Source organism: Vittaforma corneae, assembly GCF_000231115.1.
Source record: "Vittaforma corneae ATCC 50505 unplaced genomic scaffold supercont1.9, whole genome shotgun sequence".
NCBI classification, from domain to species: domain Eukaryota; kingdom Fungi; phylum Microsporidia; family Nosematidae; genus Vittaforma; species Vittaforma corneae.
This window is the reverse complement of record NW_006889842.1, coordinates 76,045-101,969: the sequence shown is the minus strand read 5'-3', so window position 1 is coordinate 101,969 and position 25,925 is coordinate 76,045. Positions and strand designations below refer to the sequence as shown.

The window sequence follows — 25,925 nt, the reverse complement described above, 5'->3', positions numbered from 1 at the left end:
TATATTGCTGAAACATCCTTTACCGGCAGACTTCGTTTCAAGATTAAAGTACCAATGAAAAGGTATAACAGTCCATCACAGCTCCAATCAGAAAAGGCAGCAAGAAACATTGATACAAAGAGCAGCAATAGTAAATTATAAAACATAAATTTATTTGATAAAACCATCCAAAGACAATATTAAAAACAGTAATTTGAATCAAAAGATTAGCATAACTTAGCGGTTGCTTATGCATTAGCCAATCCTCATGATTTATTTCTTTTTATGGAACTTTTTGTGTATCTTTTTGAATACACTCTTATAATTCTCTTTGTCTTCTACCTTCTTCTGATTCTTCTTAGTATGCTTCTTTTTCCTCTGCTCTCTCTTTGATTGCACAAGCTCTCTCGTCTTCTGCTCTCTTTCTAAAATAGAAAGACATTTCGATATTTCCTTTTCTGAACGAGCAAGCTCCATATCTACCGCAGTGAATGGTGGGACATTCATTTGCAATAGCTTTTCCATAGCTCTTTCCCTGAATGCTGTCTCTATCATCTCATTTTCAACTTCTGCATCAAAGCGTAGCTTTTCCATTGAAGTAACGTACTAGGGGAAGATGAAAATCAAATACATTATGGCCAAGTATAAACAGTTTTAACCCCACCATACCAACCAATTTCAGACATATTCACGATATGTACAAAGCATTTTTCATGCTTTATCTTTGAATACAGTATAATCAAAAAACTACAAAAACCCAATGCAGGGATAATCATCTTTTTAATCAAGCTAAGTGCTATCAATATATACTAAACCTTACTCCAACTCGAAGGAGTTGGATCGATTGACATATACTCTCCCATCTCTTTCAATGTCGTCTATAAATTTGTCACTCAAGACTCCTTCTACAGTCATGGCATATACTCCGGGTCGATACTGGTTTACTCTCTGCCATTTGGCAACCCAGGAACTCCTAGGATCCTTCAAAAATATCATTCCTTTGAAAGAAGGGGATGTCGTGTATCCAATGTTTCTGTTCTTGTTCACATTCAAAAATGGACAGTTTGGGCATCCTTGCTCTCTGAATTCCTGCACAGTCTGTATTAATGAGCAGTTGAGGCATGCTCTCGTCTTCTTTCCTGTTAGCGAACTGTCTGTTGCTATCTGATGTGTCATTTTGGAAGAGGGCAGAGAAAGATTGAGCTACAAAAACACCACCATGCTTGGATTGATGTAGGCACTGCTGTAGAATGCAAAAAAAAATCCTAGCAAAGAATAAAATCCTACGCTACAGCATTGCCTCAAAGTTCTGTAGCTGGCCACATGGCTTGTGCACAGCTCTATAGGATGCTTCTGTAAATAGCTGTATTTAATCTATGATTTTGAGTCAAGCTTCAGTTTTAATAGCATTCATCAAAAGCCTATCTTAGAGACAAAATAGATTAATTAGCCAAATCAAATAAAAATATGGCAGCACACATGGCATAAGCATGCATCAACTCCAATACTTCATACAAAAAATATTAAATAATTTATATTCAAGTCTGCTGTTCTACACCTTTTTCATTTTTTCCAAATCTTTTATCATACTCAATACAGGCAAGTCGTGCAAGCATATTCAGAGACTTCATTGAATACTGTTTCATAGTGTTCTCAATGCTCCAAATGTCTCTCTGCTGCTTTGACTGCTCCTTTGTTCTTGGAGATGATTTTTCACTTTTTGTCTTTGATTCTGGAACCATATTTGTACTGTTCTTGGACTCATACTCAGTATCCTCCCTAGCACTAGTCTTTGCTCTGCATCTGGAAATGCACATCCTTCGAACGACTTCAGAAGTATTTTGTGCTGTCGCGCAGTCAATACGGTTCTTTTTCTCTTCTTGACACCAATATCCATGTACGGCTAAAATTTACTTTAATAATTTATTGCTAAAAATTAAAAAATAAAACTACATAATTGAAATAATTCACACAACACTCCACACTGGTCAATTTCTTTCATAAGGCTTTCTGTCTTACATTTTTATTATACTTCTGCAAACCGCTGCTGGAAAAGACGTGGTAGGAAGATGAAGAATATAAGACTAGTTGCCGTCTTGCATCACTAAATGCTCTACGATTGCTGAAATACACATATCTCTATGGCGTAATCACATTCTTTGGGCATGATCAAGTTTTTAAAAGAAAGATACAAGCATAAGCACATTGTAGGAGCTTGTAAGTAAGGAATGTGTGTTGTGTTTCCCAGTAGTTCTCTTGGCATGATCGTAATACCATTTGCAATATTGGTTCGAATTGCACTCTATAACTCTTCCTTTGGAGTAAAAATGAAAAATGCATAAATCCAGCACAAAATATCTCTACTTTGGAATTTACAGAATATTTTACGTATATGTTTTATTGGTGCTTTTATAAGGATCGGCAATGCCGTGGGCACGATTCATTTGCATGCAGCGACATTCCTGCAAGTTTGTTAATATGTATAAAAGAATTGCCAATCCCAGAATATGAAATCCACATATAAAACATCGATTCAAAAACCCAGGCATCTTCAAGAAAAGTAAAAATGAACCAAAATATATAATAAATAGTTGGAATATTCGTATGAATACAATAAATAGACCTATAGTAAATAAAAGTAAAAGCCCATGAAGAAATTAGCATTGGAAATCAAAAAAGCAACGAAGCATAGTTTACTCACACAAAGATAACTTTTCAAGAAGACGCACAAACGATCTTACTGGTCTACCTGTCGCTTCTTTCCCATGAATCTCGGAAATATAGCTCTTGTCCATAGTTCCTGCAATATCAAAATGGACCCACCTGACCTTACCGGTGTCTACAAACTCTTTCAAAAACTCGGCTGCCTTGCAAGATCCACCATCTGGACCACCCATGTTATTAATATCCGCCACATGAGACTTCATAGCTTCCCTGTAAAATGGAGAGAGGGGCATGCGCCAGAACATGTCATTGCATTCCATTCCACATTCATAGATCATTTTTGCAAAGGCATCGTCTTCCGTAAAGAAGCCCGCATATACTCTACCTAGGGATACAATCATTGCACCCGTGAGTGTAGCCGCATCAACTAGATACTTTGGGCTCTCTTTCTGGGCCAACGTTAATGCATCGGCAAGGATCAGCCGACCCTCAGCATCAGTATTGTCTACTTCTACAGTTATTCCTGACATGCTTTTGAACACATCGCCTGGTTTTGTAGCTATACCCGAAGGCAAATTCTCAACAAGTGGTAATGTTGCAGTAATATTGGCCTTTATGCCTAAAGCAACAGCCAATTTCAATGAGCACAGTAGTGTAGCAGCACCCATCATATCATGCTTCATAGAGTACATGTTTGCAGCGGGCTTTATTGAGATCCCGCCACTGTCGAAGCATACACCCTTACCTACTAGAGCTATATCCACAGACCCCTGAATCCTTCCTTCATACTTTATGCGTAGCAGCTTGGGCTCCTGAACAGATCCCTGACTTACAGACAAGATTAGATTCATTTGATTCTGAGCCATGTAGTCCTTTGAGTAGACGTCAATTACTACATTATCTCCCTCAAAAATCATCTTCGAGTATTCGACGAATGCAGTAGGTGTCATCAGATTGGCTGGCGTGTCTCCAAGAAACCTGGCAATATTCTGCACATGGGCTATTTCAATGATATTTTTATACTTTTCAGAGCGTAGAAGGAAAGAAGTCTCTTCTTTTGTCTTCTTCAGGAAATCATAAGTGTAGCTGGCCAAAATCAAAGAGAAAATAGCATCTTCGGTGAAGTCAGAATCCTCAAAAACTATCTCGGCCTTATCAAACCTCTTTAGATTATCATAAAGAGACTTCATTGCTTTGCCAACATTTGTTCTTTTAACAATCAAGTTTTTTTCGCTTGACTTTCCCACACACACAAAAATATCCTTTTCTAAACAAAAGACTTCACCCACGCATCCTCTTGGATTATTTGACGAGAGAAAGACCCTGTGTTCTTCTTCCATGTTTTCGGAATGGATTGTGATTGCTTCTTGGTCCTTTGAGAAGAGAAAGACCCTGACTTTGTCTTGTGGGTCGGCCAATTCAAACCGTTTCCTGAGCCTTGGAAAGTCCAGCAATTCCATGGGGCAATTTACAAAGAATTATAATACCTGTAAAAGTTGAAATTAAATGAACTATATTATAGTGGATGGGCACCCCATAACATACTCTAAACGCTAGTACAATATTAGTCAACCTTAATAATTTTTAATCTACTCTACTGTGCTTAATATTTCTGCCGTCTCCTTTAAATGGCTTGAATACTCCTTTGCAACACTCTTCAACACTTTTCCAACTGAAGCATCATCAACAAACTGTAACATCATTTTCAAAACCTGTGCTGAAAACGTTGAAAACTCTTTCTTTTCTACATCCCTTATTTCTCCGTTATATCCTCCATCCTGCAGAAGAATCTCAAGGTCGTATCTCATGTTTTTAACCTTCTTTCTATTCTTATCAATCTCAATGCATTGGTTCCTCTTTTCCTTCAGCTGCAACCTGATACTTTCCAGTCTTGAATTCAGCGTCTTCTTTGACTCTGAAAGTTTTTTGTATGCACCTGAGAATTTCTCTGCTGACCTTTTGCATTCTGGATCCAGATTCATCATGCTCATTCTTCTGGCCATCAGCGACATCTCCTCAAAAACATCCTTGTTCTTGTATACATTCAGCGCTGATTTCTCACTTATTGACTCCATGCCATTCTTTAGAACCTTCAGGAATCTATTTCCATGCTCGTAGCTCATCAGATTTTTTATCATTATGTTTGCATTGTTTAGGCTCTTCTTAAGCGCACAGTACTCCTCCTCCGACTTTTCATATCCCGGAATTAACTGCACGTTTTTATACTCTAGTTTTCTAATCTTTCTCAATACGGTTGTTGCAAATTCCTTAATTTTGGTGACGCCTTCGGCTGCCAGAGAATTATTCTGCATTGATAAAGGAGTGTGGTGGATATAAATATTGAATGTCAAATTTTGGCCAATCCTTATCTAGTATTAAAGCCCAATAAAAACTAAAAACAGAAATCAATTAGTTACGAGGACAGCCAACTAGACGATGGAAAGCCTACCACACCAGTTGCCATTGCTGAGATAGAAGAAACTATGCTGGTCTCTTTGTGAAGCTTGTTATATGTCAAATACCAACGCCGCGGAAAACTATATGGAACCCAAAATGACGGATATCTGCACGGCGTTGCACAACATCTTCGTCAAAACGCTTTAAGCAAACCCCTTCGCTTTCCGCATCTTTTAAATATTTGATTTCGACCAACCTATTATAACGATATAATTTATTTACTACTGCTCAGGACAATATGTCTGAAATAAAACAAACGAAACACCGTCTACTTCAAAATCAACCAATGTGTGCTCAATGTATGAGCACGCTCCAACCATATGCTTCCCTACAAAAACTACCCAGCCTTTAGAAAACTTTGAATCCAACTCCTTTTTCATCTTTTCAGCCAGCTGAGGAAGTGTGGGCTCATCTTTTATGTGCCTCTTGTATATTTCCATTATTGCCTCCTTTAAGCTCATATCTGCCGGCTCACTTTTGAACTTAAACTCTATATCTTTTGTCTCATGCTTCTCGCTTTCTCCTTCTTTTGTTGTGGAGACCATAGGTCAAGTTTCTGGTAATTTTTTAAACAAATAAAGATGAGCCAAGTCACCATAGGCATATGATTATACAGAAAACCATCAAATACCTCACATGTTAAAATAAACAGCCTTTGATGTATTTATTAGATCTTATATCCAACATAAAACCTGTATTCATAGCCATTTTCATAGAAACAGTTGTCTTTGAGTTCCCACGTCTTTTCTACCTTCTTGTCAACAAGAAATTGGTCAACCTTAGAAGAGACATTCTCAAGTCTAGCATCCACCTCTGGAAATGTACGGTCACCCTTGAGGCTATTTTCCTCAACAACTGTGCAGAACAATTTACAGTCGTAGCTTCTAATCGCATCTTCATATATCTTTGATCCTCCAAAAGCAATCACGTACATTCCACTACTCTTGGCAAAGTCAATAGCTTCTGGCAATGTCTTGAATGATTTTGCATTGCCTTCAGCTACTTCAGAGGACGTAACAACTAATATTTGCACATCCTTGATTCTCTTGATGGTTTCATACGTAGTTTTTCCCACAACCAAAGCAGTATTTGGATAGAGACGGATAAGCTTAGTGACGTACTTCATGTCGCCTTTGAAATCCCTTTTCCACGGAAGGTCTCCCTCGTATCCAATGTACCTATTCTGAGAAGTATATGCTACAAGCACATTTATCTTTTCCTTACTCAAGTCTATCTCGTTTGACATCGTTGGACCCAGGGCTCAAAAAAATTTAATAAACATAGCGGGTGCAAAGAACCAGCAAAGACATGATGGCCAGAGTCTTGCTACCAATTAATTCAAGTCGCAAATCAAAATTACATAACTTTAATCGAATACATTCTTGCCTGGATCATAATGATCTGGATCTGGCTCGGGGCCCCTATCCTTCTTCTTTTTAGATGGATACGCAGGATCCACATTTATAAATGGATTATCATCCGAAGAGTCCAAGTTGTCTGGACTAGCCACCATTCCTTTAACTTTGCTCTTCTTTTTGAGCTTTTGGTCAAAGTTTGGAGCAATATCATCTGCACCAATTTTCCCAAATGGACTAATATGCTCTTCCCCAGGCTTGTCTTTGATTAGGGGCTCAAATAGACTATCTTCTTTCGATGTTTGTGGCTCAGAAGGCCTATGCTCCCTGGCGAGAGCTTGGGATTGGCCACTAGTAGAGGCATTTACAAAAGAGCTGGAATCGGCTTTTGATATTAGATATGTTCCGCTGTTTGTGTAGACAGTAAATGACCCATCTGACTCCATCCTCACTTTGAAATGCTTTTTGAGAAATTCTAGCAAATCATCACTTGAGCTGTTGCTCATGGGCAGAGTACGAACAAACTTATCAAAAGTTCATTTCTGCACTACATATAAGTGAATATGAACACAAAAAGCTAATGTACTGGTTATAGTACTAACTAAAATAAAAATGTAAGCAAACTTAAGATAGGTGCACTAATATCAATTTTTCTTTATTTTTATCTTTTTATGGAAATATGCACACTCTTTCTTAAATCTTTTATCATGCATTTGAATGTAGCTGCTTGGCGTGCAGAACTGGGGAAATTGCTCAAAGAAGCTTCGGTATCCGCCTTCTAGAATGTAGATTTCTGGGAAATCAAGCCTTGGGTATTCATTTCCCTTTCTGTCCCAGTTTCTGACTCTTCTGGCCAAAGTGGGTCCCCGGATGGATGAAAATTCGCAGTAGAAAATTAATATCCTCCTGTCCTTTATAGTCCTGAATACATCGCCTTCGTTATTAATATTTACAGCTCCCCTTATGTGTCCACCATCATACTCATAGCTAAACCTGGCATCGATCACCAAGTAATCTCGCTCGAATGTCTTGTTTATAAGACACACAAGTGTCTGTGCCGATATTCTCTTTATTGCATCACTCTTTCCGCACCCAAGCGTTGGCAGCGTGATCTGTTCGCCGCTATTGGCAAAGTCCCAACAAGTGCCTTCTAAATTCTGTGGAACTGATCGAATCAAACTGTTGGACTTAAGAAGAAAAAATGCATTTCTAGACCAGTTCTGTGATCTTTTGTCTTCCACGGCTAGCTTCTTCCTCATAAAAGTTGAAGAGTCCTCACGAAATGGATTTTCATTTTCAAGATTTTCATCCAAATCTGACCAAAAATCCTCCGAACTGGTGTCTATAAGAATGTTTAGGAATGGTTTCTCTGACATTATGTCATTGCTGTACTCCTCTGGACTGCTGTTGTTTGTGAAAATATCATGGGCCGGCATGTAAGGGACCAAAAAATTCAATTTACTCAATCCAAACATATTCAGAAAAAATTTTTACAAAATTAAAAGTACAGATTAAATAATACAGAAAAGCCCCGGAGACACGCATTTATGTTTGTTTGCTGGTCCTTTGTTTGTTTTTGTAAATAAACAACAAAACTTTCTATTTTATTTATTTTGAAGAATATAAAACACAATTAATTTGACTGGTGTGGCTGTCAATCAATAATGGTTTAACAGAAGTAAAAATGAAAATTTAAAAGTATTATGGAGTAGAACACACCATACTTGTTGTTTGATGCCGGATTCTTCACGGCCTGGAAAATTTAGAAACAGGAATTTAAAATCAAAATAAAGAAAAATGAGTGACTTATCATTTGATTTGGCTTCATTTTGCCAATATGTTGGGTGATTTTGTGCACAGTGCATCTTTTTGTAAAAATTTTAGCATCAAAGTTGGCTGGTGATGGAAAGAATCCATTCCACGTGAATTTACGTCGTTCTGCATGGCTTTGTCTAGTTCAAGCAGCCAATTGGTCAATTATACAAATATTCTGTGAAGTCTCTGTTTTACTATTGAATTTTTTGGATAAAGTTTGCCTATTTAAATGATTGACAGTTAATTTGCCTTGAGATAAAGTTACTAATGAAAAGACGGTAAACTGCATCCACAGCATAGCTATATTCACGGTGCAAGTGTGCTTTGAAAGATGAGGGCTGCATGCGAAGTGAGCAATCTCCATATCTATTTGGTAAAACTTAGTGCCCAAATGAACATTAGACAAGCCTTGGATTCCAGCGAGAATATTCTAAAAACACTCAAAAAGTTTCCAAAACATTCAAGATGCCCACATGTTGAAGAAAGATATCCCAGAAGAGTGCTTGTTGAGGCCCACACTGAAATCCTGAGAAAGTGTCTTCCTCTTTTTGCAAAAATCACAAAAGAGGCAAAGGCCTTCGTTCAGAACTTCGATCAAAAGGCGCTTGAGAATGTGGCATCAAGAAAGGAGTACATCGAGTCTAAAATTGCAGAAGCCCGGAGTGATTTCCATGAACAAACTAGAAAAAATAAGATCATTTCGGAGATTGAAAGCCTGGAAAAGGTGAATATCCAGAAGTTTGAAAGGCTTGTTGTTGACGAAGCAAAATCCGCGGCAATAATTGATTATATATTTGAATCATGTGAAGAGTGCTCAGGCTTAAGGGTACTTGAGAATTTTATTGAGCTCACATACGACAGAAATGCAGGAGAAAGAACTGACTCGTATGAGAAAATACTCCAACTTTTATAAACGAACAAAAATATTTAGATTAAAACGCTTGGGTGGGTGCACCAAGCAAATATAAATACTGCTCAAAGCATTATGGATTGATTAATCTGGTTTATTTAGTTTTTGATCTCCCTGCCGCTAACGACCTTCTCATAATTCTAGTTTTGACACCTTGGTCATCTAGTGAAAGAACTTTCTTCTTGTTCTGCCTCTTTGCATTCATCTTTACTAGCTTACTTTTTGATGTCTTCTTCTTTTTTGAGTCAAACTGTGCGCTGGCAGCCTTCTGCCGTGGATCTCTGATCATGTGTGACATCTCTTTGCGTCCATTGGCATCTTTGCTTCTGTCCTTCAGAACAAATCGTTGTGCCATGCCCTTGAATACATATTTTCTTTAAATACGTGCGTGTCTCCTTTAATTTACCAATGCGCTCCTTTATTTTTGATGCAGTATGTTTAAGCAATTTATAAAATTTTACTAGACGTTTTTACTAAACATTTTAAAATCGGCCATAAACGATATTAAGGTTTTATTCAAGCAGCCACTGTGCCATTCATTTTAGGAATGGTTTTCAGTGTTGCACTCATTCTTTGTGCCCCTACTCTTCCCATCACTTCAACCTTTGGTGCAGACATCGCCTTCTTCTCAAGATCAATTGTAGTTGTGTAACCAAGTATTTTAGCCTGGATATAGGCTCCAAAAGCAACGGCCAATTGAACAATACAAAATACATTGACAACAAATTCAATATGCTGCCTAAAGCCTTCCACATAGCTATTTCTTACGGGAAAAATGTTGTAGCTTTTCAATAAAGTTAGGAATCCCTGGGTATGGTCAATCATTTCTTCAGAAACCGAAGTCATTACTGAGCTGACATAAAAGCAATAAAAATAAAATGCAGCACTGCATGTAAATGCAATTTGCATATAAAGAGCTTTTTCACAGAGCGCCATCCAGAATTTGAATTTAGAAGTGATACAGCATGCCGTTATCACAGAAAATAGCATATTGATGGCGCAAACGTACATGCTCATGTCAGAAAATAGAAATGTTGGCTTGTTGGCTAATCTCTCCTCCAGCCTATTAAACTCACACAGATATGTGTATGCAAACACTCCCATATTGGTCACCATCATAGCCATTGAAATTGTTTGGATGATGACTCTTGTAACTTTGTACTCTGCTGTCTTCATTATTCTCCTTTTGAACTTTGGATTATAAGTATATACAGGAAAAGGAGGCTAAAGGATTGTGAGTAATAAAGACCAAGTTTCTATATAATCGCTAACTATATGTAGATGGTGTGGTTTGGCTAAGCAGTCATTGAAATACCAATCATTCAGGCACGCAATCTAGGCACTGGCCAGGGAAAAGCTCGCGTTGTAGTAAATGATAGCAGATGCTAGATAAACCGATAGCAATATTATCATTTATACAGCATCTGTATTCTATCATGCCAATTGATAGGTGATACAAGACATCAATTGACTTTAAAGTGAGAAATTCTGCTGTACAGGAGGCAACAATTCCAACAATCATCCCCTCACATGATTTTTTCTTTTTCTTCAAAATATCACCTGTAAATGATGCAAACGAATCCAGGATGCATATTGAAATCAAAAGTTTATAAAACTCTCTTTTTTCGAGGACAACCTGTGAATAAGTCAAAATAAAAACCAGAAATGTCAGAGAATAGCAATCTTTCTGCACTTCAGCTTCCTTGGTCAAGAATGTCAGATGTTTAGTGATCAGGGCTATGGTACAGATCCACACTGAGATGTATACGGTCAAGCATCCCAAGAGAATGTTCAACTTCTGCATTTTGGAAAAGGTGAGGAATCCCAAGAAATGAAAGGTTTTTCGTGCTATGTTTTTGTTACCTATTTTTAAATTAAGAGCCTGTGCAAAGCAGAATAGTGTTAGAATGAATACCAAGTACATAACATAATGCTTTGATTCAGTAGCAGTGCTATATATCTGGAAAAAGTACTTCCAGGGCTCAAATCCTATTGAAACTGGAAGAGAAATGATGTTTTCAATAGAAAATGGAACAACAAATGCAAAGAATGATGAAAGAAAAAGAGGATGTGTGTGGCCACGTAAGAGAGCCAGCAATACCGCAGTAAAAATGAATATTTCTGATCTATAGAAGACGTGCCTGCGTCTATTAAGACCCAAATAAAACGAAAGGCAAAGAACAATATCATGTATCATTGCGGGTGGCTATTGGGGTAGAAAGCTAAACAGGCTCCCTACAAACTACGTTACTCCTCTGGTATATTTGTTATTCTACGCAATAGCGGCAATGGTGCCATTTCCAAAACTATTGATGTGGTTTGCAAAAGATAATTAAAGTTGGCTAGTTTCATTAATTTATTGCTCTGTCTTGTATTTGAGCATTGTCAAAGTTCAATCTCAAGCCTATCTTCATCAACACGCCTCTTCTTAAGTGGCTTAAATGAAGACTCGTTGATCTTTATTCCCTGTGATTTATTCAGATCTGGAATATTAACTACAAACCCTTTAAAATTGTCTGGCCTTGGCGGAACTGGAAGAGGCTCTTCGTTTTGAACAGACACTTCTACTTTCTTTTCAGGCTCTGGACTTTCTTTCTGCAGCTCCTCTGTCTTTTCCATCTTTTTTTGGTTTAAGGTGACTGTTGGTTCAGTAATCTTCTCTAGGATTGACTGGCGAGGAATTTTCTCCGTAACTGACTGCACAGGCATCGGCTGGGACTCCTGAATTGATACACGACTCTTCTTTACAGCCTTTTCTGCAGTATATACTGGCTTTGGAGAAGTATCGGTTTCAGAAAGCTCCTTATTAAGAAGTTGGAATGGTAGCTTCTTCTTGTTTAAGCTCAAATGCATACTTGTGAAGGGATCTATCATCACGACTTGATTGTCCTCCAGCACATCTCCAACTGTATATATGTCCAGTACTTCAAACCAATCGGAGCTTCGAAGAGCATAGCTGGGAATAGTGATGTTGTAGTTTGTTTTCAAAATGTTGTTAATTGCTTTTTTTAAATCATTCAGTGAAGACTTTTGATGTGTTCTGACGTAGAACTTGATCATCGAGTTTAGCTCCACTTTAAGTCTGATACTTTCTTGGGACATGGGCAAGTGAAAAAGTTATCTTATTAAAACGCAGGAGAGTTAGAGTGGCAAAAAACTTCACGGAAGTATATACTTTAAAGCTTAGTAGTACGTGAAATTTGATCCTAGAATGCAAGCAGATTTTGCCTACATTGTTGTATATCATGCAAAGACACCATTGTGAACCGTGGAAACTAATCTTACCAAACTAACACTTAGATTAAATATAGATAGGCCAAGTATGTTTTTAGTTAATCTATTTATTTTGTGTTTTATTCTTTGAGTACTTCTATTAGCATTTTATCAACCGACTTATCAACTGAGCACATCCAAATACGCGTCTTAAACACCTTATAAAGATCCTTGACGAGCCCTCTAAAATCAATCCTCTCCTCACTCTTGTAAAAGAATGTAACTTTGTTGAGATCAAACTGGTACTCGCAGTCTAGAACTGTCATTTTGAGACTCATCTCCTCAACATGCTTCTTGCATTCTTCAATTGCATAGGCAACCATTTCCTTTCTCTGCTGATTAACCTTCAGATCCTCCTCATTTGCCACTCGATATATCCTCTTCAGTTTAAAGTCATTGTCTATATTCTTATATCTTCTTAGAAAGTCTTCCCAGCAGTCACGCGTTGTATATCCTTTAATTATCCCACAGTCCTCTCCCCTATCGGCCTCCAAAATCACATACACATTCTTCTGTATCTTCTCATTACTTATATTATACGCTATGTCTAGTCTTTTGGACGGAAATTCAACCACATACAGCAAAAAATCTTCTTCTATCTTTGGCTTCTCGCACACATTCCTGCGATTGAATGGGTTGGTGCCAACAATCCGCCAATCTTCATGGGTATCCTCCCATGTTTCGCTTGTTTCTGACCATAATGAGCTCATGAAACGCGAGGACCACACTTCTTCGGGCATGGGCAATTTTTTCAAGCGTAAATAAAACAGAATAGACAGCCAATGCAAATCTATATTGAAAATACTGTGGGAGCCAAATCGTACTTGAAAGCCGTGTAAGCATCTAGCATGGACCAGTAAAGGCTGACAAAATCGCTTATAATTTTGACATATTGATAGATTTACTTTCCAAAAATATTCAACAAATATCCGTCACAAAGCTATAAGCCATTTGACACTCCCACTCACCACCATGAAACTTTCTGCCGACAAAGCTCTTAGTCTATTGATTACACTTAATAATCCTCGACAGTAGATCTGTATTTGCCACTGTTTGGTCATCCATCGATTAAGTGAACTGCATTACTTCCACTGGTCTACAAATTTTTTAAGCTTTGGAAACAACCTGACTGTGTTTTCATATGTAATTCTCTCAAGTTCTTCGATCGAAATGCCCTTTATGCATGCTACCGCTTCTGCCACATTTCTAATATTAACAGGCATGCTAAATTTAGACCTTCCAATCGTAGCGAACTGGCTTGATGCATGGCCCTTTCTTATTTGGCAGTATGGGCTATCTGTCTCGAGCAAAATATGGGTGAGTGGTATATCTTTCACAACCTCAATATTCTCCTCAGTCCTCAACGAGCAACCATTTATTCCAATACAAAATCCATACGAAATAGCCGTTCTAGCCTCTTCAACAGTTCCATCAAAACTATGAACTACACCTCTGTGTGCCTTGCCATTGCTAATTGCAATTCTGATGAAGTCCTCAAATGCATCTCTACAGTGATAAAAAATGGGCAAATCATATTCTTCTTGCAAGCCAACCTGGAAAGCAAATATTTCCAACTGCTCTTTTGACTTACAAGATCTAAAATAGTCCAATCCGCACTCTCCGATGCCAATGACCCTTGCATCACTGAAATCCATATTTTTAATACTATTTTTTAGAACCTCCACTTCGCTCTTACCTGTAAAATCGTCTTCTATTGACTGCTTATGCTTCCTCTGAATGTGGTTTGGATGAACCCCCAAAAAGCAGCAGGTATTGTAAATTCTTGCCAGCTCCAAGCATTTTTCAGAGCTAGAAACATCCAGCCCCACGAACACCGGAAATACTTTATTCAATCTACAATCCTGAAGTATCTGTTCTATGTTCTCTTGCATTTTTTCACACGTGATGTTACAGGCGATATCGATAAACATCTTGGTGGTGGATGAAGGGCTTAAAAGTGGCGATTAAGAGTGAGCAGATGAAGATATGGCTAAAATATGAAAGCTAAGCTGTCCTGCGAACATAGCTAACAAATAATGTAAGGGGCAAAATCATTTTAATATTATTTCCTCATATCAAAATTAAACTTATCTACTTAGCATCAACACAGCAATGCACATGCAAAGCCTTGAAAAGTAGGCTTGTCTTTTTAATCAGTAACAGTACCTACACCTCCGACTATTTTGATGGCTGCTCTCCAATAATGCAAGCTTGTCTTTGCATTTATTTTTTCTTTCTTTTCTTGACTAAACACACCCCAATGAGAAAAACCTATAAGCCACTTGCCAGAGCAGAAAAGGCTTCTCAGATGTTCCGAAAGAAGACACTAAATGTAAATGACAACCTTAACATTAAGCATGACGACGACGATATTGAGAATGTTGATGAATACTGGTCTACTGCAGTAAGTGTCATTGGCAATTCAACCATTGATTCAATTGACAATGAAAAATCCATTGAACCAAGTGATACTCTCTTTAACATCAACACCATTAGGAAAAGCATTCAGGGCGAGGGGAATATTCAGAAAATCAGGACTAGTGAAGAGCTTGCTGAGGATCTGTATCGGCAGAGTGTAGATGAAGGTAAAATACTCCAGAAAGGCCTTGCAGAAAGTAGTACGGAAAATAGTGGTATAGAAAGTAGCAATAGAGAAAGCCACACAGGATATATGAAGGCAACAATTAAAAAGGTGGTTACCTCAGAAGAGGACAGCAGTCTGATTAGGCTTCCGGATGGTAAAGACAATTCGGCCGAGGCAAATAATTTTGACGGGACTAATTCAGGTTACATTATTTCTGATGGAATTGACATGGATCCTGGCATTCAAAATGATACCGCGTCTATGATTGGACAAGAGAGCGAAATAAAGGAGAATTCTATGAATAGGCTTGGAATTGAGACAGCTTTAAAGCCGGATGTAAAGGGGGATGTCAATATGGCATTAAAAAGCTTTAAGACCATTAAAACATCACCGAAGAAGAAAAGTTCCTCAACAACTAGGCAGAAAGAGGTAAGCCAAAAGGTGCACTCTGAGGTGGAGAGCACCAGTTCGTTTGAGAGAACCAGAATTGAGGCTCATGACCCCAAAAAACAGAAGAGATCACACATCTTTGAAGTTGAAAATACAGTTTTAAATCTTAACAAGAACACAATTGCCCCTCTTTTCTGCTCCATTTCTGTCGATGTTGCCACAATGACTCTTGATTATCTGGCCTATGTCGACAACTACAAAACTGAGAATGCCTTTTCTGTTTACATCATTAAAGGCAAAATAGAATTGACAGTTAATGGGCAAACAAAAATAGCACCCAAGGGATCTGTTTCGGTTGTTGAGAGGGACGATGTTTGCTCTGTTAACTGTATCTCTAAGAATGGCGCAATACTTTTACTAACATATGCATTGTAGTTAAAAATTTTCAAATAAAGTTTATGGCAAATACACTCAATTATATTTAGTTTTAAGAGATTTCTCTATATGTGCTGTTCTTTTGAGTAAATATCTTGTGTATCAGTCCTTGTCTACGCATTAATATCATACAGAGGGGTGTTCTGATATTGATTAGAAAATTTAAAGAATAAGTTGGATTTGTCGAAATTTAACATAAAGCCAGTCAGCTACCATAACAACAATGCTATTTGCAATACAAGCCATATTAAAAATACGAAGATTTTATCTTTTAGTTTATTCCCAGTGCTGCCTCAATTATCCCAATGATCACACCTACTAAAAATGCATACATAAGAATTTTTAGAGTACTAGGTTTCTGGTTCGCCGGATTTGCAGCCTCTTCTTCCTCCTTCGTGAAATAGATATTCTTCCCAAATACCCGTCTCAGTGTGATTTTTCCTAGAAGGCCATTATTGAGGTCCATTTCGTTGAAGGGGTTGTCGGATGCGTAAATCTTTTTAGATCCTATATGAAGGTTCTGGGGAAGATACAGTCCTCTAATGCAGTTTTTGTCCAACCTAATACATTCTAGCTTAGGCATAGTGAAAATGTACGGTGAAACATACTCAATCCTATTTCTCGGCATAGCTAAGATCGTTAGATTACGAAGATTTGCAATGGCGTCTGGAATGTAGGTGATCAGACAATCGGCTATCAGGATACAATCTAAGAAATCTAGTCTAAAGAAAAAGTCTGGTAGGAATTGGATGGGGTTCTGAATAATCAGTATCAACTGGAGATTTCTCAACCGTTCAACAGAACGTGGGACATCACGAAGACTGTTATTGCAGAGATCCAAGACACCGATTCGATCCTCGACACGCCTAATATCTTCCTCTGGGATATCCTGAATGTAGACATTAATGTATCTAAGAACTATGATTCTGCCGAACATATATGATCAACTTCCTTTATTCCATTAAATATCGTTTAAAGGGTTAAAAGGAGAAACGGAGATACAGAGCCATCAAGTAAAATATAATGAATAGTTTGAAACACCATGCAGCAAATAGGCCAAGTCACAAAGTTTTAGTTCAAAGACGCACATACAATTTACAAATCTCCAGCTGGTAGGAGTAGAATGCTCTGGTGCTGCAGAAGATGTAGGCGGCTCATTTAATTATTAGACTACTGTTCTTTTGTTTTTGCGGCTGGCAAGCTTACAAATAGCATACTCATTAAAACAGCCAAACTAACAAAGATACAAATAGGAATATTGTCGATGGTAGTCCAAAACAAAGGGCAATAATCATCTTTATCTGCCTTGGCCCATTGCTTTCCATTGCACTTTTCATGTGCGGATTCTTTTCAGGGCTTTCATTTGAGCCTTAAATAAATCAGATGGCATATTTCTTCATAGCACAAGTGCGAAACTTTTAAATACAGCTTTAAAGTCATATCTCGACAGACACATTTTAACTCATAATTTATTCTGGAAATGATAGATTCTCTTCATAAAATTCAATTAGCTTCAAAGGCGCCTTGTATTTCAATACATCACTTGGAGAGGTGGCGTTTTGCCCATTTTTTTTGAGTATATACTCGATTTCAATCACTCCATACTCATTTATTGAAGCCCCTATAACCTTCTCAATTTCGTTATGCCATTCATTTGTGATTAGAGGAACTAGCGCACTCTTCGGTTCAGCAGCTGGCTTGTTTGATTCAAGTGCGGCTTTGCTCCGCGTGCTCGTCTTTTTCGCATTTTGCTTCTCTTTGGTTTTCTTCTCGCTCTCCTTTTTGGTTTTAGTGTCCATATAACTCTTCAACATCTCTTCGCACATTAGATTTTCCTCATATTCCCATGTGTTTTCACTATCCGGATATCCAATCCACTTAATGAGATACTGTTTTTTCCCCTTGACTACCCGATCATCAAGTATTCTTTCTACATCAAATACATCCTCGGCTGAGTTGTCAACACCACCCATCGTTTGGGGAGGGGAGCCGTGGACAAAGGTAAATTTTTTCTGTTTGTTTTGTCCAGACAAAGAAATATTAGAAGAGATATGTATTGAGTGACGACACCTAAATACCAAATCCGCTCTGAATAATGACAAGCACACCCCGAGCATATCTCAATGATAGATGGAGAAAAGCTGCCACACATTAGAGTAAGAAGTGCGCTATAAGCATTTAAACATGCATTCGTTGATCAAATAAAAGACTATATTTTGAACAGAGCTATTTTGTCTTGTCATCGCTGGCCTCAAGCCTTCTACTTTCTATCACACCCTTATTTCTGATTTTAAGCCCTAGAAAAATGGAGCCGCAGAATATTACCAATATGCCTACAATAAATTCTTTGAGCTGCTTCTTAGAGTACGACTCGAAGTCCTGGAAATAGATTCCAGCCGTGAGGATACTCAGGACGGTCCAGCTCATATGAAATATTGGCAGAACAATCAATGCGTCGTAGTGTTTTAAGGCTCTATTCAGCCAGTATATCTGCAGAAAAGTGCACAGAAAGAGCGTGAAGATGAAAAACAGCGTGGTGAATGAGAACACAGGCCCCTGCTCATTGAGGTATCTATCTGCAATCTGGCCTAAAATTTTGATGCTCAGTGTTGTGAATGAGGCAATAAATGAGGAAAGAAAAACGTAGACAAACACCATTACATACTTCAGCACAACGCCATTCTCTTCTAAAAACAGGGTTTCGGACTTGAGGAACTGAAATCTGTCATTAATGAGACTCCATGGGCTGTTTAGTTCCACAAACTTGATGATAAGGAATAATGAAAAGATGCTTGTAAATATAAAGATGATCCAAACAATATTCTGATTTTGCTTTAGCATGCTTATTAACTCGCAGATCGTGTAGGTAGTATGGGTTCTACTAGTATTGTTGATCATAATGAAGGATCCGATGAGCACGAGGGTGATCGCCCCTCCATCATTCCAAGTGAATATTTCCTTGTTGATTATTGGTGCGAATATTGAATTGAAGACCAGCCCGAAGGCACTTAGTCCGGCCAAGATAGATTGATTACAGAATATATATGCGCTAAAGCTAGATACCTTGCCCAAGAAGTAAAGGAAGATTCCGAGATGCATTGAGTTGAGAGTGTAGCTCATTAGATTGACATCTCTCGATGTGTAGCTTTTCTTCTGAAAGTTTATTCCAAGATTAATGAGTAAATTGCCACCCAAGCTCAATATGGTTCCCAGCATCCATGTAGGCTCAGGCTTTTCGGAGCACCTTGAAATTCCGTTTTCGGTCAGACAGAAGTGGTTCCTTGAGCAGCCGTTGAGTGGCTTAGGCCTTTCCGGATGGCACTTTCCCCTCAAGGGCACAGGCCTGCAGCAATATACTGTTTTCTCATAGAATGGATTGCCGCACTCACTTTTAGTGCTACAATCCGTAGAGCATGCCAGTGGACCGTAGTAAATAAACGAAGCACATTCCTGCGGTAGCTTACACGGGCTGTAAGCGGGCTTTATACTGGTGCATCTATTATTAACACAGAATTTATTTCCAAAGTCGAGAAAAGTGTCTATTCTGCAATCTGCATCCAGGATGCATTCAAATGCCTGAGCTAATGACAGATTCAGCAAAGCCAAGATCATTGTTTACATTCTAAGAACACCTTTGTTATATTTGTTTCAGGTTTCTCAGGGAATTACCTTACAAAACAGCAGTGTTGCATGCTGTGCATTAACGATCTGTTTTAACTTACAGCCTAATTCTTATTAGCTGTTTCATTCCTAATACAAGATGCCATTGGATAAAGAATTATTTAAAAGTTTAAGAGACTTTACGCACACTTTAGTTTTTGTCCCTAGCTTTTAACAATTTATTGCAAAGTAAATCAATAGGGGTCTTACCTCATTGAGCTTAAGCGAATACTCTTTAATCCTTTCAAACTCGGCCTGCTGCTTTTCAGTAAAGTTGTTTTTTGAAATAAAACAGTCCAGCAGCTTCTTTCCTTTGATATTTATCTCAAGTACAGGATTGTTCTTTGATGGATTGTTCATTGTTATTTTCAGGCAACTTCGATCTTCCGAGCTATTGATGGTTATCGTTCCAAAAATCTTCTCAAGGACTTCCAAGTACTGCTTTTCCCAGTAAAATATATCTTCAATGTAGTTTTCTGTGTTAATAATCGTTAGTCTTCGCTGCTTAGCCGCGAGATCATTCCTCACTTCCTTCAACTGTCTTTCTTCTTCAAGCTTGGACTCAATGGAGAATGTGCCAATCAGAGACTTTTTGCTTTCAATTTCACCGAAGACTCGTTTAATGCCATTTTCAATTTCGTCAAATTCTTCATTTAACTTGTCATTGACCAGCACCTTTTCGTGCAGATCTACTAAATGGTTGTATTCCTTCTGTAAGGAAGACTCAAGCTTGTTCAGCTCATTGAGTTTTTCTGTATTTTGTGATAGCAATTGTTCCTCATTATAGACCTCCACGCTCAGTTCTTTCATTTCCTCATCAAGTTTTTTGTATATGTGTTTCACTTCGACCAATTGCTCCTTGGAAGAGGCAATGAGACTTGTTGTGTCATGCGCAGGCTCATTGGATATGTTTAATAGAAAGTCTAGCTTACTTCGTCTCTCCTTGTATGTAAATTTGTAATTGCTGAAGTAATCCTTGACATGCAAAAAGTCATGTTCAATTGTTGAATAGTCTTCTTTCATGAGGGTGGATGAAGCAAAGGTATAGGTGCTAAACCAGAGTTCGCATAAGCAATTATTTTTGCATAGTATTTCAATATAAAACATCAAAGAGACATATTAGCAACTAGACAAACAAAATGAATGGTCTGTAGCTAAAACATTACATGCTGTTTCAACAGAATATGAACTGCAAATAAACTCGAATAATTATACTCTATCAATTTATTACACGTTTAGTGCCAGGCATTCAAGCTCAAAATCATACGTACTCAACCAAAACTTGTGGCACATCATTACAACTAAGAATGTATAGCAGATGTTGAAAAACATATTGTCGAGGCTTCTTTCACTAAGTCTTGCAACAAGATTGGCACACAGAACAGTATGTATTTTAGACATCACGAAAAACATAAAAATAACCCAAAGAACACCGTATCCCCATATCTCACCGTTGCTCTTCCTTAAATTCTTGATCTGAGATCCCAAATACAGCACTATACATCCTGTTTCTATTGATACTAAAATTGTTATTAACTCTCTATTTTTAATCGCTACGAAGATATATATAAAGGTGCTGATCATCACAAAGTATATTGTCGAAAGAATCTGCATAACACTTGCAGACTTCATGCCAAACACTCCGTAAATCTTGTCTATCGTCATCCCGCCTGTAAATAGGCTGAAGAACATGGTTGATTGGAATGCTGCTTGTAGCACATTTAGGAACTTAAGACCATCATCACCCAAAAGTTTGTCAAAACAAAGGGTGCAGACGAGAAGCGAGTTGGAAATCATGTATAAATAAAAAAAAGTCTTCATCTCACCTCTTCCAATGGATGAGTATAGTGAATCCACGTGCGATATCATTCTATTAGCACATACTACTGAAATTAAAAGCAATGCAAGACTATATGGAGAGTTAATTTGAAGTCCGAGAATAGTAGTGCTGAATGCATTGTAAACGGTTTGTTCAATTCCCAAGGTTTTGCAAAGAGGCAGATCAATTTCTGAACAGATATATCTTGGGACTGTCATGGGTATAAACAAATAGAATTAACAAAACATTTGATACTTACCAGGCAAGACCAAATATTGTCAACTCCATATGCTGGTCAGCCTTAGATGTTAGCTAGCTTTCTTTGTTATGCTCAACTTATTTGCAGCTTTGCATTTAAACAACTCCGTCTATACCCCTCATAGAATTCTCCCAAAATTGATTAAAATCTTTGATTGCACAAACTAATGCGTCAAGTATTGAGCTTTTCCCAGAGCCACAGGCATTTTGTGTTTACGCCATGACGTTCGTCTTAAAGTACGACCTCAGCTCGCCCTCCAATTCGTCAAAGGATCCAGCCCTTGACGCATCTCCTTGCAGCAGCAAAATTTTATCAAACTTACTAAGGAAGTCAAATCTACTGCATGTCATAATTATCATGCGATCGTTCAGTGATAGCAGATTTTCTACTAAAACGCCCCTATCTCGCATATTTACTCCCGAAAGACAGTCATCTACAATAAGCACAGGCGTACTTCTCAGCACCCCCCTCATAAAACTTACTCTTTGCCTCTGTCCTCCGCTCAATTCGGTTCCTAATGAGGACGAATCCTTTGCATACCCATTTTCTAGTTCAGAAAAGATACAGTCGACGTTGAAGCGTCTGCATTTTCCAATTATTTCATCCTCGCTCAGATTATTTCCGTATTTCAAGTTGCTCATTATACTCCCGTCAGAATAGGCATCAGCCTGTGATATAAATGTTAGAAGACCGTACAGATGCTGTCTATTTATTTGGTACAGCTCATTTCCATCAAATCTAACACTTCCATTGTAATCCAGTAGTCCAGCTAAGATCCTAAGCAGTATGGTTTTTCCTGAGCCGTTTGCACCTACAATAGCCATTTTTTGATTTTTTTCAAGCTTGAAACTAACATTAGAGAAGAGGGCTTGAAACGAAAGACTGTCGCATTCAATCTTGCTAATAGTGTCAAGCAAAATTGGTCTAATTTCGCCCTGGATCAAGCCTTGCTCTAGTGTACAAAACAAATAAAAGTATTCACTGAATTCTGTAATTGACGTCAGAAACGTCCTTAGAGAGTCACATAGATGGCAAATTTGACTAACGGTCGCATCCAGAAAGTCTCCTGATATTACATCTGTGTAGTACAGTGCAATGACAAAGACATTGGATAATATTTCGATAGTCTTGTAGTACAGCTCGCTTTTTGACTTGTATACCAGGTATCCAAGCTTTGCTTTATATCTTGCATGCATTACATCACGTATCCTCTCGTGCGAGTTTTTATTAAGGTTGTATACTTTGACAATATGAAAATTTGACGATTCATTTTCAACAAGCGAGCGTGAGCGATTCTTGGTATCAATATACTTGTGCTGAAAGGCATTGAGCGTCTTCAGGCATGCCGTAAATATAACGATATGCATTACAGATCCCATAAGCATTCCTAATCCAAAATTAAGCGTAGTTTTTTTAATGATATGTACTATGGTTAGAACAGCACCCAGAGCACTAGCAACAATTTTCATGACAATACCATACATAATGATGGAGACTGCCTCTCCCTTCTCGTATTGTCTAAGGAGGAGTTCTCCAGTTGTATAGCGATGGAACGAATTCCAATCTAGACCCAAAAAGTCGGTCAGAGAAGTTTTCAATCCACTATAAAAGAATTCGCTTGTTGCGATATCGTTGAATATGGCTATGATTAGCTTTACAAGGAATATCTTCACAGACATGGTGGCATAGTCATACATTGTATATCCATCGTCCCTCTTGAATGCCAAGATTAGATAGTCGAATGTCATAACTTCTCTGTAATCCATTGCAATATATAAGGGAAGAAGACATAGCATACCAATAAGATAATACTTATTTGTAGACCTCCAACAGCAATGAATGATCTTTAGAAAACACTTTAGTAAATGCTTGAAACCAAACTGCTGGAGAAAGCTCATAAAGGGGTAAATTTTCTTTAGCTTAAATACTTAGCATTAGTTAAACGAATTGAGATGGCAATAGACGCTCAATGTAACTAGTTGGAGAGCTAAAGTATCACCAATCAAAGATTTTAGAAAGCCTATACAATCTATGTTGTACATAATAGCAATGCGCTATCATTTGATGAGGTTTTACTGTCAAATGACGTGTAAAGTCGAAATATTGCCAATATCTTATTTGGCATGGGCTTACGCTTAAACGTGGATATTTCAAAAATTAGCTTGATTTTGACACTTCTCATCAAAAGACTACGGCAGTGGAGAATTTTACATGCATTCATTAATACTAAGGATCAGCTCGTAAGCCCCACTTGTATTCCATTTAAACACCAAACACTGTGCCAAAACACGGTTTTCAGCTCGCATCGGATGGATACTGGCTTTGCAGGATCATCAATTTATGACATTTATGAGAATGTTCAAGTAGCTCAAAATGCAGAAAAATACCGTGAACAGAAACAGCAAGACAGACCTCCCAGTTGACTGGAAATTAGTATGAGATTAAAATACAAATGTCACAGGGCTCAATTCACCATATGGCTTGGAAGTTTCCACCACTGTCTCCTTTAAAAAATGTTGCTTCATTAGCCCATGTCAAAGACTGTACAGTTCTATGGCTCAAAGTTCATTTGGAAAAAAAAGAAAGTGGTGTTGATTGTTCTTGTTGCGTTTCTTGGTACCATTTTAAAGACATTTGGGAAACTTGGCCAGCAGCGCATTTCCAATATAATATTCTATCCAGAAAAAGAAAACTATAAAAACACTTCACACCTCTACGTTTATCTTTTAGTTTCTATATTCTATGCAGTTACGCTCCCATCTGTCGATATAATCGGCCATTTTCTTGAAAATATCCTAATTCCCGACGCCTTTTCATACTTTTATAAGAAGTTTCTTGAGTATCGATTTATCGACTGGAAAAAATATTTACAAAGTGACTTGTATTCTGCTATAATTCGCAGAAGTAAAGGTACTGCACAGTTTTACAAGCAGATTTTTGTAGATCTGTCTGACCATTCTACATACATTTTTGTTGGAACAATAAAACTAGTGGTTCTGTATGGCTTTCCGCACCACTTTGTTATAGGGTTTGCTCTGATTATCTGCTTTCCAGCCATTATAAACATACTCACGCTACTACGCACACGTTGTCTTAGACGATCCAACGAGTCCTACGATATCGCAGAAAGAAAACTGAAGGACATTTTTTTAAACTATGAGATGATTCATACATACAATACGTTTGACCAAGAGATACATAGCTATGAAATGTCCTATGCAAAGTGGAGATTTTGGTTCACAACGTACTGGATCACAGACGACGTCATTGAAATATCCTACAAGGGTCTCAAGGTTGTTCTCCTTCTAATACTATTTATTCAAATAAGCGAAACAGGATTGTATAGCATTGACCAGGTCATTGATCAAATGAAAACCTTCAACTCTATTCTTAAGAGGATGAATTTGTTTACCACGAGTGTAAAATCGATACTAGAGGCATCTGAAAATATGCTTCACAGCAACTTGGATAAACTGGCGACACCGTATCGGCTATCTCTTGAGACAGTGGACAGATTTGTTTCCAATGTATCAATTGTAGATATGAAAGTGCTCTATGGAGACAATCTTGTGTTTGAAAATGTGGACTTGAGGTTTTTGAAGGGTGAAAAAGTTGTTATTACTGGACCAAATGGATCTGGTAAATCTACGTTTGTCAAATCACTTTTAGGAATAGAAAGGTTTGAAGGAAGCGTGCTGGTAGATGGGATAGACCGCAAGTTTATACATGAAAAAAGCCTCTGCAATCTCTTTTCATATGTGCCTCAAGAGGCGGCAATATTTGAGGCTAGCGTGCTGGATAACATTGCATCCTTTGACCGCCAGAAACCTGTTGAGGAGGTTATGAATAAAGTTGAGGAATTTAACATGCACCAGGAGATGAAGTCCATTGGGTACGACACAATACTTGTTGAGAGAGGCAGAAACATTAGCTCTGCTCAGAGACAGAAAATATGCTTCCTTCGTGCCGTAATCAAAGATACGCCTATTGTGGTGTTCGACGAGATAACCTCAGAAATGGATCAGGAATACGAAAAGCAATTGATTGAACTTATCCATACCCGAATGGCAGACAAAACTGTTGTAATGATAATCCACAACTTGGACTTACTTTCTAAGTTTGATAAAGTTGTTTTCTTTAATAATAAAACAGCAACGGGCTGTTACAGCTGCTCAGAACTGCTGGAGCGTAGTGCAGAATTTAAGAGCTTCTATGACAAAGCTCTTTCACATCAATTAAACAAATAAACTGTATCACACTATTCTACTTGTTTAGTGTTCACAAAATTTATTAAGTATGCTTGTTCTAGACATGCTTTAGAGAAA

The 25,925-nt window shown here is 37.9% G+C and overlaps 23 protein-coding genes across 23 annotated transcripts; 3 read left to right on the top strand and 20 right to left on the bottom strand.

The window, feature by feature from the left end:
- Window positions 1-252: 252 nt before the first annotated feature.
- VICG_01190 (uncharacterized protein) lies at window positions 253-573 on the bottom strand (the record flags this gene model as incomplete). Its single annotated transcript, XM_007604574.1, has 1 exon — window positions 253-573. One exon carries the CDS (start codon window positions 571-573, stop codon window positions 253-255), a length of 321 nt encoding a protein of 106 aa, XP_007604636.1.
- Window positions 574-795: 222 nt separating this feature from the next.
- On the bottom strand, window positions 796-1,155 carry VICG_01189 (uncharacterized protein; the record flags this gene model as incomplete). The annotated part of the gene is made up of 1 exon (XM_007604573.1): window positions 796-1,155. The coding sequence occupies one exon, from the start codon at window positions 1,153-1,155 to the stop codon at window positions 796-798; it is 360 nt and encodes a 119-aa protein (XP_007604635.1).
- A 535-nt stretch (window positions 1,156-1,690) lies between these two features.
- VICG_01188 (uncharacterized protein) lies at window positions 1,691-1,876 on the bottom strand (the record flags this gene model as incomplete). Its single annotated transcript, XM_007604572.1, has 1 exon — window positions 1,691-1,876. A coding segment is annotated over one exon (186 nt), but the record flags the coding sequence as incomplete, so codon positions are not given.
- Window positions 1,877-2,672: 796 nt separating this feature from the next.
- On the bottom strand, window positions 2,673-4,103 carry VICG_01187 (uncharacterized protein; the record flags this gene model as incomplete). Its single annotated transcript, XM_007604571.1, has 1 exon — window positions 2,673-4,103. The coding sequence occupies one exon, from the start codon at window positions 4,101-4,103 to the stop codon at window positions 2,673-2,675; it is 1,431 nt and encodes a 476-aa protein (XP_007604633.1).
- Window positions 4,104-4,232: 129 nt separating this feature from the next.
- Window positions 4,233-4,955, bottom strand: VICG_01186 (uncharacterized protein; the record flags this gene model as incomplete). The annotated part of the gene is made up of 1 exon (XM_007604570.1): window positions 4,233-4,955. One exon carries the CDS (start codon window positions 4,953-4,955, stop codon window positions 4,233-4,235), a length of 723 nt encoding a protein of 240 aa, XP_007604632.1.
- Window positions 4,956-5,321: 366 nt separating this feature from the next.
- Window positions 5,322-5,645, bottom strand: VICG_01185 (uncharacterized protein; the record flags this gene model as incomplete). Its single annotated transcript, XM_007604569.1, has 1 exon — window positions 5,322-5,645. The coding sequence occupies one exon, from the start codon at window positions 5,643-5,645 to the stop codon at window positions 5,322-5,324; it is 324 nt and encodes a 107-aa protein (XP_007604631.1).
- A 122-nt stretch (window positions 5,646-5,767) lies between these two features.
- On the bottom strand, window positions 5,768-6,346 carry VICG_01184 (uncharacterized protein; the record flags this gene model as incomplete). Its single annotated transcript, XM_007604568.1, has 1 exon — window positions 5,768-6,346. The coding sequence occupies one exon, from the start codon at window positions 6,344-6,346 to the stop codon at window positions 5,768-5,770; it is 579 nt and encodes a 192-aa protein (XP_007604630.1).
- A 120-nt stretch (window positions 6,347-6,466) lies between these two features.
- Window positions 6,467-6,961, bottom strand: VICG_01183 (uncharacterized protein; the record flags this gene model as incomplete). Its single annotated transcript, XM_007604567.1, has 1 exon — window positions 6,467-6,961. The coding sequence occupies one exon, from the start codon at window positions 6,959-6,961 to the stop codon at window positions 6,467-6,469; it is 495 nt and encodes a 164-aa protein (XP_007604629.1).
- Window positions 6,962-7,099: 138 nt separating this feature from the next.
- VICG_01182 (uncharacterized protein) lies at window positions 7,100-7,930 on the bottom strand (the record flags this gene model as incomplete). Its single annotated transcript, XM_007604566.1, has 1 exon — window positions 7,100-7,930. The coding sequence occupies one exon, from the start codon at window positions 7,928-7,930 to the stop codon at window positions 7,100-7,102; it is 831 nt and encodes a 276-aa protein (XP_007604628.1).
- A 671-nt stretch (window positions 7,931-8,601) lies between these two features.
- Window positions 8,602-9,183, top strand: VICG_01181 (uncharacterized protein; the record flags this gene model as incomplete). Its single annotated transcript, XM_007604565.1, has 1 exon — window positions 8,602-9,183. The coding sequence occupies one exon, from the start codon at window positions 8,602-8,604 to the stop codon at window positions 9,181-9,183; it is 582 nt and encodes a 193-aa protein (XP_007604627.1).
- Window positions 9,184-9,696: 513 nt separating this feature from the next.
- VICG_01180 (uncharacterized protein) lies at window positions 9,697-10,356 on the bottom strand (the record flags this gene model as incomplete). Its single annotated transcript, XM_007604564.1, has 1 exon — window positions 9,697-10,356. One exon carries the CDS (start codon window positions 10,354-10,356, stop codon window positions 9,697-9,699), a length of 660 nt encoding a protein of 219 aa, XP_007604626.1.
- Window positions 10,357-10,498: 142 nt separating this feature from the next.
- VICG_01179 (uncharacterized protein) lies at window positions 10,499-11,377 on the bottom strand (the record flags this gene model as incomplete). The annotated part of the gene is made up of 1 exon (XM_007604563.1): window positions 10,499-11,377. One exon carries the CDS (start codon window positions 11,375-11,377, stop codon window positions 10,499-10,501), a length of 879 nt encoding a protein of 292 aa, XP_007604625.1.
- A 188-nt stretch (window positions 11,378-11,565) lies between these two features.
- VICG_01178 (uncharacterized protein) lies at window positions 11,566-12,282 on the bottom strand (the record flags this gene model as incomplete). Its single annotated transcript, XM_007604562.1, has 1 exon — window positions 11,566-12,282. The coding sequence occupies one exon, from the start codon at window positions 12,280-12,282 to the stop codon at window positions 11,566-11,568; it is 717 nt and encodes a 238-aa protein (XP_007604624.1).
- A 251-nt stretch (window positions 12,283-12,533) lies between these two features.
- VICG_01177 (uncharacterized protein) lies at window positions 12,534-13,193 on the bottom strand (the record flags this gene model as incomplete). Its single annotated transcript, XM_007604561.1, has 1 exon — window positions 12,534-13,193. The coding sequence occupies one exon, from the start codon at window positions 13,191-13,193 to the stop codon at window positions 12,534-12,536; it is 660 nt and encodes a 219-aa protein (XP_007604623.1).
- Window positions 13,194-13,535: 342 nt separating this feature from the next.
- Window positions 13,536-14,384, bottom strand: VICG_01176 (TatD family hydrolase; the record flags this gene model as incomplete). The annotated part of the gene is made up of 1 exon (XM_007604560.1): window positions 13,536-14,384. The coding sequence occupies one exon, from the start codon at window positions 14,382-14,384 to the stop codon at window positions 13,536-13,538; it is 849 nt and encodes a 282-aa protein (XP_007604622.1).
- A 329-nt stretch (window positions 14,385-14,713) lies between these two features.
- On the top strand, window positions 14,714-15,862 carry VICG_01175 (uncharacterized protein; the record flags this gene model as incomplete). The annotated part of the gene is made up of 1 exon (XM_007604559.1): window positions 14,714-15,862. One exon carries the CDS (start codon window positions 14,714-14,716, stop codon window positions 15,860-15,862), a length of 1,149 nt encoding a protein of 382 aa, XP_007604621.1.
- A 271-nt stretch (window positions 15,863-16,133) lies between these two features.
- VICG_01174 (uncharacterized protein) lies at window positions 16,134-16,799 on the bottom strand (the record flags this gene model as incomplete). The annotated part of the gene is made up of 1 exon (XM_007604558.1): window positions 16,134-16,799. The coding sequence occupies one exon, from the start codon at window positions 16,797-16,799 to the stop codon at window positions 16,134-16,136; it is 666 nt and encodes a 221-aa protein (XP_007604620.1).
- A 532-nt stretch (window positions 16,800-17,331) lies between these two features.
- VICG_01173 (uncharacterized protein) lies at window positions 17,332-17,835 on the bottom strand (the record flags this gene model as incomplete). Its single annotated transcript, XM_007604557.1, has 1 exon — window positions 17,332-17,835. The coding sequence occupies one exon, from the start codon at window positions 17,833-17,835 to the stop codon at window positions 17,332-17,334; it is 504 nt and encodes a 167-aa protein (XP_007604619.1).
- A 253-nt stretch (window positions 17,836-18,088) lies between these two features.
- On the bottom strand, window positions 18,089-19,474 carry VICG_01172 (uncharacterized protein; the record flags this gene model as incomplete). Its single annotated transcript, XM_007604556.1, has 1 exon — window positions 18,089-19,474. One exon carries the CDS (start codon window positions 19,472-19,474, stop codon window positions 18,089-18,091), a length of 1,386 nt encoding a protein of 461 aa, XP_007604618.1.
- Window positions 19,475-19,693: 219 nt separating this feature from the next.
- VICG_01171 (uncharacterized protein) lies at window positions 19,694-20,545 on the bottom strand (the record flags this gene model as incomplete). The annotated part of the gene is made up of 1 exon (XM_007604555.1): window positions 19,694-20,545. One exon carries the CDS (start codon window positions 20,543-20,545, stop codon window positions 19,694-19,696), a length of 852 nt encoding a protein of 283 aa, XP_007604617.1.
- A 204-nt stretch (window positions 20,546-20,749) lies between these two features.
- VICG_01170 (uncharacterized protein) lies at window positions 20,750-21,559 on the bottom strand (the record flags this gene model as incomplete). The annotated part of the gene is made up of 1 exon (XM_007604554.1): window positions 20,750-21,559. The coding sequence occupies one exon, from the start codon at window positions 21,557-21,559 to the stop codon at window positions 20,750-20,752; it is 810 nt and encodes a 269-aa protein (XP_007604616.1).
- A 253-nt stretch (window positions 21,560-21,812) lies between these two features.
- VICG_01169 (uncharacterized protein) lies at window positions 21,813-23,498 on the bottom strand (the record flags this gene model as incomplete). The annotated part of the gene is made up of 1 exon (XM_007604553.1): window positions 21,813-23,498. One exon carries the CDS (start codon window positions 23,496-23,498, stop codon window positions 21,813-21,815), a length of 1,686 nt encoding a protein of 561 aa, XP_007604615.1.
- A 633-nt stretch (window positions 23,499-24,131) lies between these two features.
- VICG_01168 (uncharacterized protein) lies at window positions 24,132-25,847 on the top strand (the record flags this gene model as incomplete). Its single annotated transcript, XM_007604552.1, has 1 exon — window positions 24,132-25,847. The coding sequence occupies one exon, from the start codon at window positions 24,132-24,134 to the stop codon at window positions 25,845-25,847; it is 1,716 nt and encodes a 571-aa protein (XP_007604614.1).
- Window positions 25,848-25,925: the final 78 nt, after the last annotated feature.